The sequence below is a fragment of the Gopherus flavomarginatus genome, chromosome 12 (genome assembly GCF_025201925.1).
Source record: "Gopherus flavomarginatus isolate rGopFla2 chromosome 12, rGopFla2.mat.asm, whole genome shotgun sequence".
NCBI classification, from domain to species: domain Eukaryota; kingdom Metazoa; phylum Chordata; order Testudines; family Testudinidae; genus Gopherus; species Gopherus flavomarginatus.
This window is the reverse complement of record NC_066628.1, coordinates 6,890,841-6,905,843: the sequence shown is the minus strand read 5'-3', so window position 1 is coordinate 6,905,843 and position 15,003 is coordinate 6,890,841. Positions and strand designations below refer to the sequence as shown.

Sequence of the window (15,003 nt, the reverse complement as noted above, 5' to 3'; positions counted from 1 at the left end):
GCAGGGGCCGGGCCGGGCTGGGGGCTCTGCCCTGGGAGAGGCTCCTGGGGAGCAGCGGGAAGGGCCCTGCTGGAGATTCCCCTCTCCCGGCTGCAGCCAGGGCTCCGGGCTCCCAGCACCAGCCGCCGGGGCTCGGGGATCTCGCCAGGAGCCTGGGAGCCAGAGTCACCGCAGCGGCTGCGAGTCACTTCCTGCTGCCGGGCCGGAGCCCAGCGCTCGCTGCCCCACAGCCGCCTCCCGGCTGCTCCTGGGTCCTAGAGATCAATAGGATCCTGTGCTCATCCTTGGGCTCATGTTACCAGCACTGAGTGACCAGACAGCAAGTGTGAAAAATCAGGACAGGCCGGCGATGAGGGGTAATAGGCACCTATATAAGACAAAGCCCCAAATAGCGGGACTGTCCCTATACAATTGGGACATCTGGTCACCCTACCAGCACTGGTGGAAAAGTTGTAGCTGGCTGGGCTGGCTGAGCGGGATTTGTGGGAGAGAGAAGCAAAAGGGGGAAGAGGGGAAGTAAAGAGGGAAAGAAAATGATGGATGAGGGGAAGGGTGACAGTGGAAACCCACCCTAATATCCACCAGGGTGCAGGCAGGGCCGGCCTCCGGGCCTTTTCCCTTGGCCCCTGCAGGCTCTTCATTCTGCACCCCCTTTGTCACTAATCCTTGCCCCCTTCTCCACCCTAACTCCTACACTGTGCCCCAACCCCTACATTTTGTCACCTTCACCCCAACCTTTCCACAGTGCCACCTTCACCTTAACCCCGGCACTTCCCTCCCACCTGCGCCCCAACCCCAGCCCTGCTCTGCCCGTGTCCCTGCCACACCGTTATCCTGCCGAGGTCCCCCCACCCCCTTATGCCCAGCAACCCTCATGCCCAGTGGCCTCCCACTCACAGACTCCTCACACTGCCCAGCACACCCTCACAGCCCTCCACCCCACAACTGTCCAGCATGCCATATTCCCGAGGGCTTTCAGCACCAAAAAATTAAAAATTCTGTGCACAATACTTTAAAATTCAATCCATTTTATTTGTCAATACCAGGGTTGTCCCTTGCTATCCTGGGCCCCTACACAACCCCACTGTGGAGGGCGGGGCAGACATCCAATGGGGGGAAGCCCCAGGCCTCGACAGGGGGGTTAGCTTGGAAGACAGGGAGGAACCACTCCCCAGCACTCACCAAGGGCATGGCTGAGGCCAGGTCTCTGTCCTTCTTGCCACCAGTGAGTGTAAGCCACGCCCTGCTGCAGAGTCCTCAGGGGCACGGTTGGGGTGGAGCATGGGCATGAAGAGTCGGGGTGGGGCAAAGCAAGGGCAGGGGCTTTGGGGAAGGAGTGAAGTGAGGGCAGGGCTGGGGCAGAGCAGGGGCAGGGGCCCTGGGGAAGAGGCAGAGCAGGGGCTGGAGCAGCATGCAGCTGTGCAGGGCACCAGGAAATATGGTGCCTCAAACTTCCTGGTGCCCTACATAGCTGCCTATTTTGTGGATGGCCCCCTGAATCCTGGTCAGTACATACACGTGAAGGCTCCAGAATGGCAGTGGCAAGCACTGGCCCCTGCCTGCATGGAGGTGGGAGATCATCCTGCAGACTTCCCCCTCCCCTCCCCTCCTAGGAGAGGGACTTGGCAGTGACATACCTCTGTGTGCACGTCAAAAGGCCACAGGGAAGCATTTCACAAGGTGCCTGGCATGTCAGCCAGGACCCAAAATAGCTGATACCAATGGCTGAGTCCAGCCCTCACTGGGCCCTTCCCTGCCAGGGCTCTGGGCCATCACCTCCCAAATGGCCTTTCATTCTCCCTAAAATGGAACATTTCCCTCTAGGCCTGAACAGCCCAGCAGTGCTTGGAGTGCGCCGTGTAGTAAGAACAAAAGGAATTCTCTTCAGGCACCAGTGTTTTCTTTCTGCCCTGATTCACACAGGGCTTGTCTACACCACGCCGAGTTTTAGAGACCAGGCTGTGTCCATACAGCCTGGTCGCTAAAAGCCGGCGTGTGTAAATGCTCTTTGTCAGCAAAATATTTCCAGCCCCACAAGCGGCGTTCGCGCTGCCGACAAAGCTGTGTTCACACTGCCACTTGCTGCAAAAAAACTTTTGTCTTTCGGATGGGGGAGGGGAGCTTTTTAAAGTACCGGGAAAGACAAGAGCTTTCTCGGCAATGTAGCAGCGTAGACAAGCCCATACCTGGTTGCCCCACACGGCTCTGTGGGACTGTACTGGGTAACTCGGCACACGGTTCATTTGAAGAGTGGCTCTTGGTTAGGATGGTTTAAGGCAGGTTTTAAAGGTCTTTCCCATAGGTGAGGACACACGTGCTGCATTCTGGAAGGGCCCTTTAAAGTCCCACCTGACTAGGGTGACCAGATGAGAGACATGAAATATCAGGAGGCGGGCGGGGGTGGGGGCGCTGGCAGAGCAAAAAAAAAAAAAACAAAACAAAAAAGCAAGAGGTGGCGGCGGAGGAAAAAACAAAACCAAAACCAAAAGTGCCACCAGAGCACAGCACCCACCAGCTGAGCATCCACCGGCAGCTCCACCCCGCACACCACCTCCCCTCTGCTGCGCCTCCACCCCCCCGAGCTGGCTGCCGCGTCGTGCTTCTCCCCCCTCCCTCTAGCACTTGCGCCGCCATACAGCTGAATAGCGCAAGCCTGGGAGGGGGGGTGAGGAGGAGGAGGAATCCGGTGTCCTTGGGGAAGAGGCGGGGCCAGTGCGGCAATTTGGAGAAGGATCCAATGGCGCAGTGAGGGGGTAGAGATGGGCGTGGGGCAAGGGCGTGAATTTGGGGAGTGATCCAATGGGGAGGGAGGGGCTAGGGCGCGAGGGCAAAATATCGGGACAGCTTGTGTCCTGACCGATGATCAGCTGGGACGCGGGACAAACAAGTAAATATCAGGATAGTCTGATAAATTCGGGATGTCTGGTCACTTTACACTCGACTCTACGCTGTTTAGAACTCTCCCTCATTCAAACTGCTTCCAGCTGGAGAGACAGAGCTGCAGATACTTGGATCCTCAAGGAAAGAAATGTCCCTTTCCCTTAAATAAAAGTGTTCAGCTACTCCAACCTTCTTAAGAGTGAATCCACCTTCTTCCCCAGCTAAGAAGTCGCTCCTTCCCTTGCATTCTGCAGCCCTGATTGATGCCTTTCTGCTCCAGGTACATCCATAGGCGCTGACTCCATGGGTGCTCTGGGCTGGGGCACTCGTGGTGAAAATTTGGTAGGTGCTCTGCATCCACTGGTAGCTTCCCGGCCCACCTCCTTACCCCAGCTCACCTCTACCTCCGCTCCGGCTCTGAGTCCTCCCCTGAGCGTCCTGTGGCTCCACTTCTCCCCCACGGTCCCAGCGATTGCTGCCGCAAAACAGCTGTTTCACGGCAGCAAGCGCTGGGAGGAGGGGGAGTGTGGTGCACTTGGGAAAGAAGTGGGGCTGGGGCATGGATTTGGGGAAGGAATTCAATGGGGCAGGGAGGGGGCAGATGTTCAGTAGGGGTGGGTGGGGCAATGGTGGAGTTGGGGTTGGGGCAGGGAGGTTGAGCACCCCCTAGGACCAGGAAAAGTGGTGCCTATGGGTACATTTCCCCACTTTCGTTTTAATTTCAGTTTCCTGTTGACACAGGCATTTTGTTAATCATAGACTATCAGGGTTGGAAGGGACCACAGGAGGTCATCTAGCCCAGCCCCCTGCTCAAAGCAGGACCAATCCCCAGACAAATTTTGGCCCCAAATTCCTAAATGACCCCCTCGACGTTTGAACTCATAACCTGGGGTTTAGCAGGTTAACGCTCAAAACACTGAGCTATCCCTCTCCACCCATAAGCAGGAAAACCAAACGCCACCTTCTTCTATATTCCTTTAACTTTCCCTCCTCCCCAACCAGGTTATCTGTGTACCTCTCCCTCCTCCCAGCCCACATCTGCTGCTGATCCCTGCTGTGGAAGGGAGGGGAGGGAAACGGCCAAGGGGGATCCTCAGCATCTGGGCTTAAACTTCAGAGCACAGGGAGGCAGAGTGAAAAGGAGATTGCAGGGAGGTGTCTGCAGAGCAGCGGGCACAGGCGGGAGAGGTGCCGACGCAGAATGGGGCAGCTCGGAACAGCTGCTCCCTCTGGGGTCACCAGCCTGCTCCCCAAGAAGCCCCAGCACATTCCCTGCTAGCATCGGCCTCGATTCTGCTGGTGCCGGTGGTTGCTCGACCCTCCCTTACCCTGCCCCATTCCAACCCCTTCCCCAAAGTCCCCACCATAACTCTACCCCCTTCCTGCCCCATTCCAGTGGTTCCCAACCTTTTGGTGGCCAGTAGCACAATCATGTTTTCAGAAGAGTGGGGCAGACGCCAACAATTTTTCAAGCCTTATTTTGTATTTGAACATTAAATAATACAAAAACATCTTATTTAATATTATATAATATATAAATCCATAAGATAATAAGGGTAATTTTACCTGTAAAAGGTATTAATTAAATTATTCGGCAATTATTCTTTCACCTCACCATGTGAATTTGCTCTTTTTTATCTACCTCTAAGAAAAAATAAGGAGTTTTTACAAAAATCAATATCATAAACAGTTTTCATCTTATTTATTTTTTTAAAAAAGTAAAACACTGTTGAACTGCTGGTCCAAATATATTTATTATTCTTACTTTAACATAGAATGAAACCTGCAGCCCCGGAGTTCTCTGTCCTCGGCAAGCACAGTGACACGGTTTCTCTCCGGCTTAAGCCGCGGCCCTGCACGTGCCAGGGACTAAGAACACCAGCGCCCACAGCCTAAAGCCCGGAGTTCTCTGTCCTCGACAGGGTGCCTGCTGTGGACAGAGAACACCGGCGCCCGCAGCCTGAAGCACCGGAGAAGCCAAAGAGAAGCCGCGGCCCCGCGCCTGCCGGGGACAGAGAACACCGGCGCACGCAGCCTGCAAGCACAGACTTCTCTGTGCCTGGCAGATATGGGGCCATGGCTTCTCTCTCCTACTGGGCACTAGACGGGCACAAATAAATACCCCGGCGGGCATTATGCCGCCCACGGGCACCGCGTTGGGGACCACTGACCTATTCCAATCCCATCCCCAAATCCCTGTCCTGGCCCAAACTCTTCCCCGCATCCTCCCCTGAGCACGTCACATTCCCACTCCTCCCCACTCCCTCCCGAAGCTTTTACACCACGAAACAACTGTTTTGCAGCGGCAAGCGCTGAGACAGGAAGCAGAGACGCTGCGGGCTCAGGGGAGGAAGCGGAGCTGCCGGTGGGTTCACAGCACCCTCCAATATTTCTCAGTGGGAGCTCCGGCCCCAGAGCACCCATGGAAACAGCGCCAATGACTGTTAGCTCACCGAGTCAGACAAAGACACCGCCCCTGGCTCTTTTCCCATCCCATCCCAGCTCGCCCCAGCCATCCCTAGCCCGGTTCCTCCTCCTTCACTTCACAAAGTCCCATGCCCGGCTCTACCAAACTCGGCTCCAACCCCCACTGCCCAGCCTCCAGAGCCTGTTCCCAGCCTTGCTCACCCCCACTGTTGGGCCTGACTCCCCCAGCCCTGCTCACTCACATGCTACAAACTTTTACTCCTGGCTCTGGCTGGTCTCTAGGCCCCCCCTGCCCCCGGCAGGGAGGGACTCCCAGCAGGACGGCTTTAAAACTGTGTAAGGACTGGAGGAAATGGCACCCCTTGGAATCTGGCTTCCTGCCCAAGACTGTCTCCTTCGGGTTGCGGATGAAGGCTCAGGACAACAAGAGACTCCTCCTCCTCCATATAATAGAGAGTTCCACATTAAAGGGTTCTATAATATCATAGACCTTCCAAAGAGAATGTGATCTGGCTGGTAGTCAGTATCCAATCCATCATTGCTCTGGATGGCTGCCAACACCACTGGTAATTTATTGTCCCAACCTTTGCCAGCGACATGCACCACTTTGCGAAGGGCTTGCTTGATAGTCTGATCCATCCTTTCTACTGTCCCTGACGATTGAGGATGGTGGGGGATAGGTAGTTGTTGCTTTACTTCTAAACCTTTTAATATTCTTATAATTACTTTTCCTATCAAATGTGCTCCATCATCTGAACCAATTACTTTTGGAGTCCCATATCTACTAAACAGGACTTTCCACAACTTCTTGGCGGTGGTCTCTGCAGAATGATTCCTGGTGGAAATTGCCTCCACCCAACCAGAAAAAGAATCTATTATCACTAATAAATACTGATTCCCTCTTTGGCTCTTAATATAATCAACCTATATTCTAGTCCATAGCCCTACAAGTCTTTGGTGCCGCAAGGGTCCCAAATTCGGTGGTCTTTTCCCATCTGCTGCACACCTTACACAGTTTTTAACCAAATTTTCTACATCCTCTCGCACTTTAGGCCATATTTCAAAGTGTTTTTACCTTAAAAGAGAGTATTTTCTATTCCCCGGGGGGCCATAGACTGACACAGGTTAATGATCTCTTCTCTTTAAGGTTTTTCAGGTACCCACTTTTCCTCTCCTGTTTTCTTATTCACTGCAGAACCCCCTTTCATACTCCAGGTTCCCCAGCTTTAGGTTCAGCCTCCTGTTTTATGGAGCCCTGGACCCTTTAAACCGCCACCCACATCCTGGGGCTTCCGGCTGCTGCTGCTGCTATCCTGGGGCTCTGGCAGCAGGGCTCTGGCAGCGATTTAATGGGCCAGGAGCTCTGGCTGCCATTACTGCAGCAGAGCCCTGGGCCGTTTACATCACTGCCCGAGCCCCGGGGCTTCCGGTCGCTGCCGCAGCTCCTGACATGATTTAAAGAGCCTGGGGCTCCCAGCCACTGCTACCACAGCCAGAGTCCCGGGCCCTTTAAATCTCAAAGTAAAGGGCCCAGGGATTTAAAGACACCACCAAATACAGTTCAGGCCCCTCCCCCTGCTCAGGACTCTGGCATATCGCTAAGTCCTTTAAGTGACTTTCACCCCTGACCATTGGGGAGGAAACAGATGCGTGGGGGAAAGGCTGGCAGCAGAACCTCAAGTCTCACATCTCAGGGGCATTTCAGCATTTAGCCGAAGCAGTTGAGGATGTCAGCTGGTTCCTCTTCTCTGCTTTGCCCTGCTCAGCTTCCCTTTCAGGATCAGGATGATGAAAGCCCAGCGGTGCCATGTGGGTCCCAGAAGATAGCGAGTGTGAGACATACCCCACGGTACAATCTGGACTGTTGAACTGCTTAATTCTCCATCCCAGGGCATGTTTTACACTGCTTCCCAGGGTGAATAAAAATCAATGACATCAAAAAAAAAAATCAAGAAAATTAGATTTCTGTTATTTAAATTGGATTTTTTTTCCTCAAAAACCATTTTATCTAAAGATAGTTGTAATTGAGCTATAATGTATCTTAAAGATATCTTATCATGGAATAGGGATTGTAGATTCTAATTCTATAGTATGAGACAATACACACGTCTTGTTTAAGAAAAGATTTGTCAATGAGTACCAACAGTTCATACATTAACGACCCAGTCTTATGGAGATCCACAGGCTTCTGTAAAGACTGCTTAGGTTAATCTTTCTAGCTACCCAATGGGACTCAGTGCTCAGTCTAGAAGATACCATCAGAGATGCTTAGCTTTCCAGTTCTCAAACTGTGGCTTTGTCTCTTCAGAGGTAACATGCCTGTTAACAGCAAAAATGTTTTAAAATAAATTAATATACAGAGGGGAGAAATAAAAGACCTCACCTCTATTGTCCCTTTGCAAATTTGGGCACTGTTGGGGGCTTGAACCCAGACGGTGAGGTTTGTTGTCTGACTGCGAGAGAGACAGGCAACACCAGCAAGGTCCGATCAAAAGCTCTTCATTGAAGAGTGCACACAACAATAGAGAGCAGCTCGTCTCCAGAGAGAACCAGCTTCCTCTTTACATCTTAGTATGAGCCTATACAGACAGTTCCGTCGTGTCCTAGATTATTCACCTGAGCAACCCACCTCCTTCTTCTAACAACTACAAACTAGATACCTTTAGTATACATGCATGCCTATTTCCCTATGTTTTACAGCATCAGGTGATTAATAATATCTTAACAAGCACTAAAAGTTAGGAATGTAGGGGAGTTAAGGGCAGACAGAGAACAACCAGGGAGTGAAAGTAAGGAGACTGGGAGGCTGGGGTTTCTTATTAGTTCTTCAAACGAACTGTTCCTAACACAGCACAGCTGGTACTATGCCAGGAATGCAGCCTCTCCCTTATCTCACTTTTTCCCAACGCTTTGTGAGACATGCTGCTTCTCAGAATTTTTCCACTCAAGGATTTCCCAGAAACCTCTGTTAGCCTGACTCTGGTCAGGTTGGCATACCTGGTTTTGTCCGCTATATCTTTCTTCAGGCCTAACAGGTACACAGGGTCAATCCCTTACCTCTCTCAAAAAGTGCAAAGTTTCAAAAAGTTGGATGAATAGAAGACTTCTGGAGGCGTGATAGATCTGGACAGGGAGAAGAAGTCTGGAGAGACATGTGAGAAGCAAGGGACATCTGCTTTTCTGTTAAAATATTATATGTTTGCTGTTGAAGAAAAAAATCCAGAATACTTAACATTGTTATTTTAGTTAAATAAAACAATTTAAATATCTGTCTGGTGATGTTCTCCTCCTAATACAACATGGCACAAATGAAATAACCAAACAATGAAATAACCAAATGAAATTAAATGAAATGAAATGATCAAACATTCATTGTCTGATATAGCTGGAAAACTCATCTGAAAAGTTTTCAAAATAAATCACCGTTTAAAAATGTATAGTGCGTACCTTCCAAAAATTTATCCTACATCTATCTCTGCATTGTGAAGAATATGTACTGAGCTTATAACAACCAACAAGAATACATTTTTATGCAGAAACTCATGATTAAATCGAGTCTTCTTGACTAGTGGTTTAAATCAAATCCACCCTGCTGCTTCCCTGTGTGAACAACAAACCCCTCCACGCTCTGCTCACACACAGCCACCAGCCTTCAAAGTCACTCCTGGCTGCACTGTACCGAGTGCGACTAGCCAGATACTCAGGAACTTAACAAACAACACAGCGACATCAGCCAGTTTTCAACTCCCAGCCTTGCACGCCAGGAATGTGCATCTTGGACAGCTCAGTCTGTTCACTGCGTTGGACAAACTCAGTCATTAGTGGGTCACCCACACAGAGGGGCCGGATTAGGCCACAGCCTTGTTCTTTCTAGTCAAATTCCCCAAACGTTTCAATGAAAACACACAGGTCCAGACAAAACACTAAAATCACTTTAGTAATGGGAGCAAGGGGGTTTTCAGGGATTACAAAGGAGAAAGATGTAAAAGGTCAGAATGAGTTAAAACTATAAAATTAAAACATGCATTTTAAATCCTAAATTTTACCAAACCACGGAAGATGCGAAGCAAACAGTTGCTGTCGATGCACCCAGCTCTGAAGCCCTCCAATAGCAGCACAGAAGTGAGGACGGCCACATGAAAAGCGATACCCCTTGATATGGCTGTTCACAACAGAATTATCATCCATTTGACACCTGTACTTCTATGCTGCTGCTCCACCTGGGTTTGAGAACCTGAGCATTTATCCCCACCTCCCAGATGGGCCTGTTCTTTCTTCATGAGACCCAACCACCTGAGGCTGACAGCCAGTGCTTTTTTAAATTAAAAGGCAATTGGGTTACTCAGACATAACTTCCCCTCTTCTTCCAAGTCTTTAAAAATACACATTTACATGTCAAACTTTAGCTTATCTAAAGTGGACAAACTTTTAAAATCTCTCTCTAAAAGTTGAATCTGAGTCAATTACATGCAAGTTGCTTAATCCTTTCTTGCCATGTATTACAGAAGATTAGATCCTGTGTGGATTCTTCCATGTTTAATGAGGTCAGACCTTTGTACGAAACTTATCCCGCAGACCAAGCACCTCTGGAGTCTCTCCTGTGTGCATTGCCTGATGTTGAACAAGGTGTGATCTCTGTATGAAACTTTTTGCACAGTCCAAGCACTTGGAAGGTGTTTCAACTGTGCGTAAAGCCTGATATTTCACAAGGTCTGACCGTTGTATGTAACCTTTTCCACAGTCCAAGCATTTGTGGGGTCTCTCTCCTGTGTGGATTGCCTGATGTCTAACAAGGTTTGACCTTCTTATGAAAGTTTTCCCACACTCCAAGCACTTGTGTGGTCCTTCTCTTGTGTGTAATGCCTGATGACGGACTAACTGTGACCTCTGTATGAAGCTTTTCCCACAGTCCAAGCACTTGTGGGGTTTCTCTCCTGTGTGGATTGCCTGATGTTTAACCAGGTTTGACTTATCTGTCAAACTTAACCCACAGTCCAAGCACTTGTGGGGTCTCTCTCCTGTATGGATTGCCTGATGTTTAACAAGGTTTGACCTCTCTGTGAAACATTTCCCACAGTCCAAGCACTTGTGGGGTCTCTTTCCTGTGTGGGTTGCCTGATGACGGACTAACTGTGACCTCTGTATGAAACTTTTCCCACAGTCCAAGCACTTGTGGGGTCTCTCTCCTATGTGGATTGCCTGATGTCTAACAAGGTTTGACTTATCCGTGAATATTTTCCCACAGTCCAAGCACTTGTGGGGTCTCTCTCCTGTGTGGATTGCCTGATGTCTAACAAGGTTTGACTTAACTGTGAAACTTTTCCCACAGTCCAAGCACTTGTGGGGTCTCTTTCCTGTGTGTAATGCCTGATGACGGACTAACTGTGACCTCTGTACGAAACTTTTCCCACAGTCCAAGCACTTGTGGGGTCTCGCTCCTGTGTGGATTGCCTGATGTCTAACAAGGTTTGACCTATCTGTGAAACTTTTCCCACAGTCCAAGCACTTGTGGGGTTTCTCTCCTGTGTGGATTGCCTGATGTTTAACAAGGGTTGACTTATCTGTGAAACTTTTCCCACAGTCCAAGCACTTGTGGGGTCTCTTTCCTGTGTGTAATGCCTGATGATACACTAGGTATGACCTCTGTATGAAACTTTTCCCACACTCCAAGCACTTGTGGGGTCTCTCTCCTGTGTGCATTGCCCGATGTCTAACAAGGCTTGACTTATCTGTGAAACTCTTCCCACAGTCCAAGCACTTGTGGGGTTTCTCTCCTATGTGGATTGCCTGATGTTTAACAAGGGCTGACTTTCTAAAGTAACTTTTCCCACAGTCCAAGCATTTGTGGGCTCTCAGTCCTGTGTGGATTGCCTGATGATTAACAAGGTTTGTCCTATCTGTGAAACTTTTCCCACAGTCCAAGCACTTGTGGGGTTTCTCTCCTATGTGGATTGCCTGATGTTTAACAAGGGCTGACTTTGTAAAGAAACTTTTCCCACAGTCCAAGCACTTATGGGCTCTCACTCCTGTGTGGATTACCTGATGTTTAACAAGGGTTGACCTCTCTGTGAAACTTTTCCCACAGTCCAAGCACTTGTGGGGTTTCTCTCCTGTGTGGATTGCCTGATGTCTAACAAGGTGTGACCTCTGTAGGAAACTTTTCCCACACTCCAAGCACTTGTGGGATCTCTCCCCTGTATGGCTTAACTGATGTAAAATTATTCGTGTCTTCGAAATGAAACTTTTCCCGCACTCGAGGGATTGAGAGAGTTTTTCTCCACTGTGGCTTCTCCTGTGGTTATTAAAATCTGAGACCTTATTGAAGCTTTCTCCATGGTCCAAGCATTGAAGGGGTTTCTCTCCAGTATGGTTTATCTGATGTGTCACAAGTTGTGATCTCACAGTGAATCCTTTCCCACACTGAAGGTAGTGCCAGGGTATCTCTTCCTCGGGATTTGTCTGCTGTCTTCTGGGATCCTCCTCTCCTCCCCTACCATAAATTGATTCATCCACTTTCTTCCCTGGCTGGTTTTCCAAAAGCCTCTCTGACCTGTGCCAATTTCCCCAGGATTCTTCAAGTTCGAAGCATTGGGAAAAAACCCCTTCAGCTCCTTCCACAAAGGTCCCCTGCGGTTCCACTTCCCCGGGAACTTCCCCATGATGATTCCCCTCCTCATTCTCTCTCCCTCGCTCAGAACCTGCTGGGAGAGACACAATCCAGATCGGAGTCATTGTGCTGGGGAGAAAGAGGAATAGCACAGAGGGAAAACCCAGCACAAAGACTGAGCAATTGGACTCCTCCTCCACATCCCACCCAAACACTCACAGGGAAGGAAAGCTGGGAAATAAACTCCTGCAGATAAGAGGCTGGGTGGAATGGCATGAGCTATATTGATTACTGCAGGCCTGTACTGGCTGAGATAAGGAAGAACTGAGGGTGCTTACTCACACCATATTTGGGGATTCTCAGCTTTTTCCTTCACTCCCTAGATGGTTTCTGTGTCAGTCCTCACCTGTGTGGGTGCATCTCAGAAGACTTCTTTCCTTGCAGGTCCGGAGATCGGGCACCCACGGCTCTTCCCCTCGTTCCAGCTGGACAATCAGCTCAGGTTTGGGAATGGGAAATCCTGCGCAGAGGGTGAAATCAGACCAGATCACGGTGCATGGAGCACTGGTGGAATATTTGTCAGAAAGGACATTCCGTGAGCAGAACCTGTTCCTGTGCTCTGCTGGAGGAACGTGGAATCCAAGAGGATGGGAAAATGGTCACTGAGCCCCCTTGTACAGAGGAAAATGTCTGGGGAGGCGAGTTGAATTATTACTACACCCTCACTAGGCGTTCCCAGGATCTGTTCTCTCTGGAGGCCTCGCTGACGCACACACGGGTCTGGACTTAAACCCTTGCCTCTTTCTACACCTACAGAGCCCAGAGCCCTCCCCAGGGCTGGAGCTAGTCCCAAGGAGGGAGGTGAACAGGGATTGTGCGTGCAACCAAGAAACAACACAGACAGGACAATGACGGATTTATGCCACTTTGAAAGCTGGAGGGGTGCGGATGGTTTAACTTGTCCGTTGGGTATTGACACCCATGACCCATTGGAGAGGGTACAGAGATGCAAGTCTCTCTCACATGGCAGCTGTGCGTTATGGCACCCACTCGCCTCTGATCTAACTAACCAGGGAAGAACATGTCCAGATTCAGACACACAGACCCCACGGCTTCTAGTATCTGAGGGGACAAGAATCCCTTACCCAGCGAGGTCACCGTCTCATAGTTCTCCACCATGACGTCCTTGTAGAGGGCTCTCTGAGTGGGGTCCAGAAGAGCCCCCTGCGCCTGGGTGAAATACACAGCCACCTCCTCGAAGCTCACTGGCATCTGAAACAACAAAAGGCCCAGTCATTACCAGCTGTCCCAGCCACAATCCCACTAGTCACGCTGGAGGAAGGATAAAGAAATAGAAGCTCTGGGATCACCAGAGTAGCAGAATCCCACCCCCACCCTGCTCAGAGCAGCCAGGACACTTCAGGGGGTGGGAGAAGGTGAGAGCTCCTTGTTCCCCCAGCATATGGAGCAGGGCAGGGTCTTCTCATTTCCCACACACCTGCCAGACCCAGGCTGATACGGGAAGCAGAGCTCTGAGCCAGAGACAGGGATAGGAATCCCAACAGCTTCTCTGCGTATTTCAAAGCAGTCTCAGGCTAGTGTGGTCTAACTTCAGCACTGGAAGCCTTGAAAACGTTCCCAGCCCTGCCAAGGGGGTTCTATCCAGTTTGAGAAATGAGGAAATGTCCCGTCTCCCCTCCTCCATTACCACTGAGCCCACTCAGAAAATCAGCAGGTTTATCACACCCTGTCTCCTCCCCTACTTCCTCCCTCCAGGAGCTCCCTGAAAATCCCCTACCCAAGCTGGCTCCATCACAGACATTTCCCTTCCCTGCGTCCTGGAAGACGGGCCCATCTGGGGAGAAAGGTGGACGCAATTCCTCAGCCTGTTGGAGTGTGAGGGGAGTGTTGATTACTGATTACTCTCGCCCCTCGCTCCACCGATATGGTCACAAGGTGCCCGTTATCTACCGGGTAATGAGCGTTGGGATAGGGCGGAGGTTCGATCACTGGATGCCCTTGGGAGGGGTGACAAGTGCCTCGAAGGTAGCAATGGGGATAACGCAAACAATCCGTCGTGGGGTTAAAAATTGAGGGTTTATTGAATGGGTCACAGGTGAGGATAAGGAACAACTCAATACTAGTTACAACTTGGGCTTACAATATAATACCAGAACAAATAATAAAAATTCTGCAATTACAAACAGAAGCTGACCCTGGTACCTCTCTAGGTCCCAGGAGTTATTCAGGTCCTTCCAAGGGTTAATAAGGGTACTGCTGGTGCTATTATTAAGCATAAATGCAATTACTCGTCTAAATAAAAGCAAAATGCAATAAGACAACTAAAGCTTGCCGTGAGACTCCGGCTTACAACACGATACAGACTCAGTTAGCTAACAAAAGTAGCAAAATCAGCACCCAGGCATACTCACACACACAAACCACTAAAGTTTCATCATCACCAGTAATCGGGTAGGCTCCTTAAAACATGCGGCTGAGGGAGACCTAGACTTGATCAGGCTCGGTTACAAGGTCCAGCTTTTTTCGTTTTCTCCCTGTCCACTCTATACACACTGGGCAATTTATAAAGGTATTGACGTGTTCAATTTTTTGGCCAGGTTTCTCCTAATTAGGAGACTTGCAGGTGCCTCGTTACCACCCTCGGGGGAGGGGGGGTTTCCTGGAAATGGCTGACCACAAAATTTGCCTAGCACCAACGGTAACTTACAGGAAATGTTTTTCGCTTGAAACTGTGTGCTCGTTTCCTGAACATGGAGGCCAGGGCAAAAAACTGCTTAAAGCTGCAGCACAAACACAGGCATTAACAGGGAGGTTACAGAAGGGGCTTCAGTCCATGTCCCACCCTGATTTTCCCCAGACTCTTCAGACCCTCCCAGTGATAGCTTCTCTGAGCCAAATGCTAGAAAAAAAGCAGAACTATAAGGGGCCACTTTGGGGGATTTCCCCCCTTTGCAGTGTAAACTCCTCTCCCTGAGGAACAGCAAGAGCCCTATGGTGGCATCAGCTGAAGAATGAGCTGCCCTGGACTCCTGCAGCAGCCCCCAGGGACAGGCAGGCAGAGGCTGAGC

The 15,003-nt window shown here is 50.2% G+C and overlaps 2 protein-coding genes across 2 annotated transcripts in view; both read right to left on the bottom strand.

The window, feature by feature from the left end:
* The window catches only part of LOC127033368 (zinc finger protein 707-like), a 28,196-nt gene that overhangs the window by 12,535 nt on the left and 658 nt on the right, over positions 1 to 15,003 (bottom strand). The window contains exon 2 of the mRNA XM_050921407.1: positions 13,713 to 13,800. Within this exon, the coding sequence (XP_050777364.1) occupies positions 13,713 to 13,769 (57 nt within the window). The 5' untranslated portion in view covers positions 13,770 to 13,800. The remainder of the gene's footprint in view (positions 1 to 13,712; positions 13,801 to 15,003) is intronic.
* The window catches only part of LOC127033350 (zinc finger protein 251-like), a 62,730-nt gene continuing 52,079 nt past the window's right edge, over positions 4,353 to 15,003 (bottom strand). The window contains exon 6 of the transcript XR_007769060.1: positions 4,353 to 7,626. The gene's annotated coding sequence lies outside the window, so the exon portion shown is untranslated. The remainder of the gene's footprint in view (positions 7,627 to 15,003) is intronic.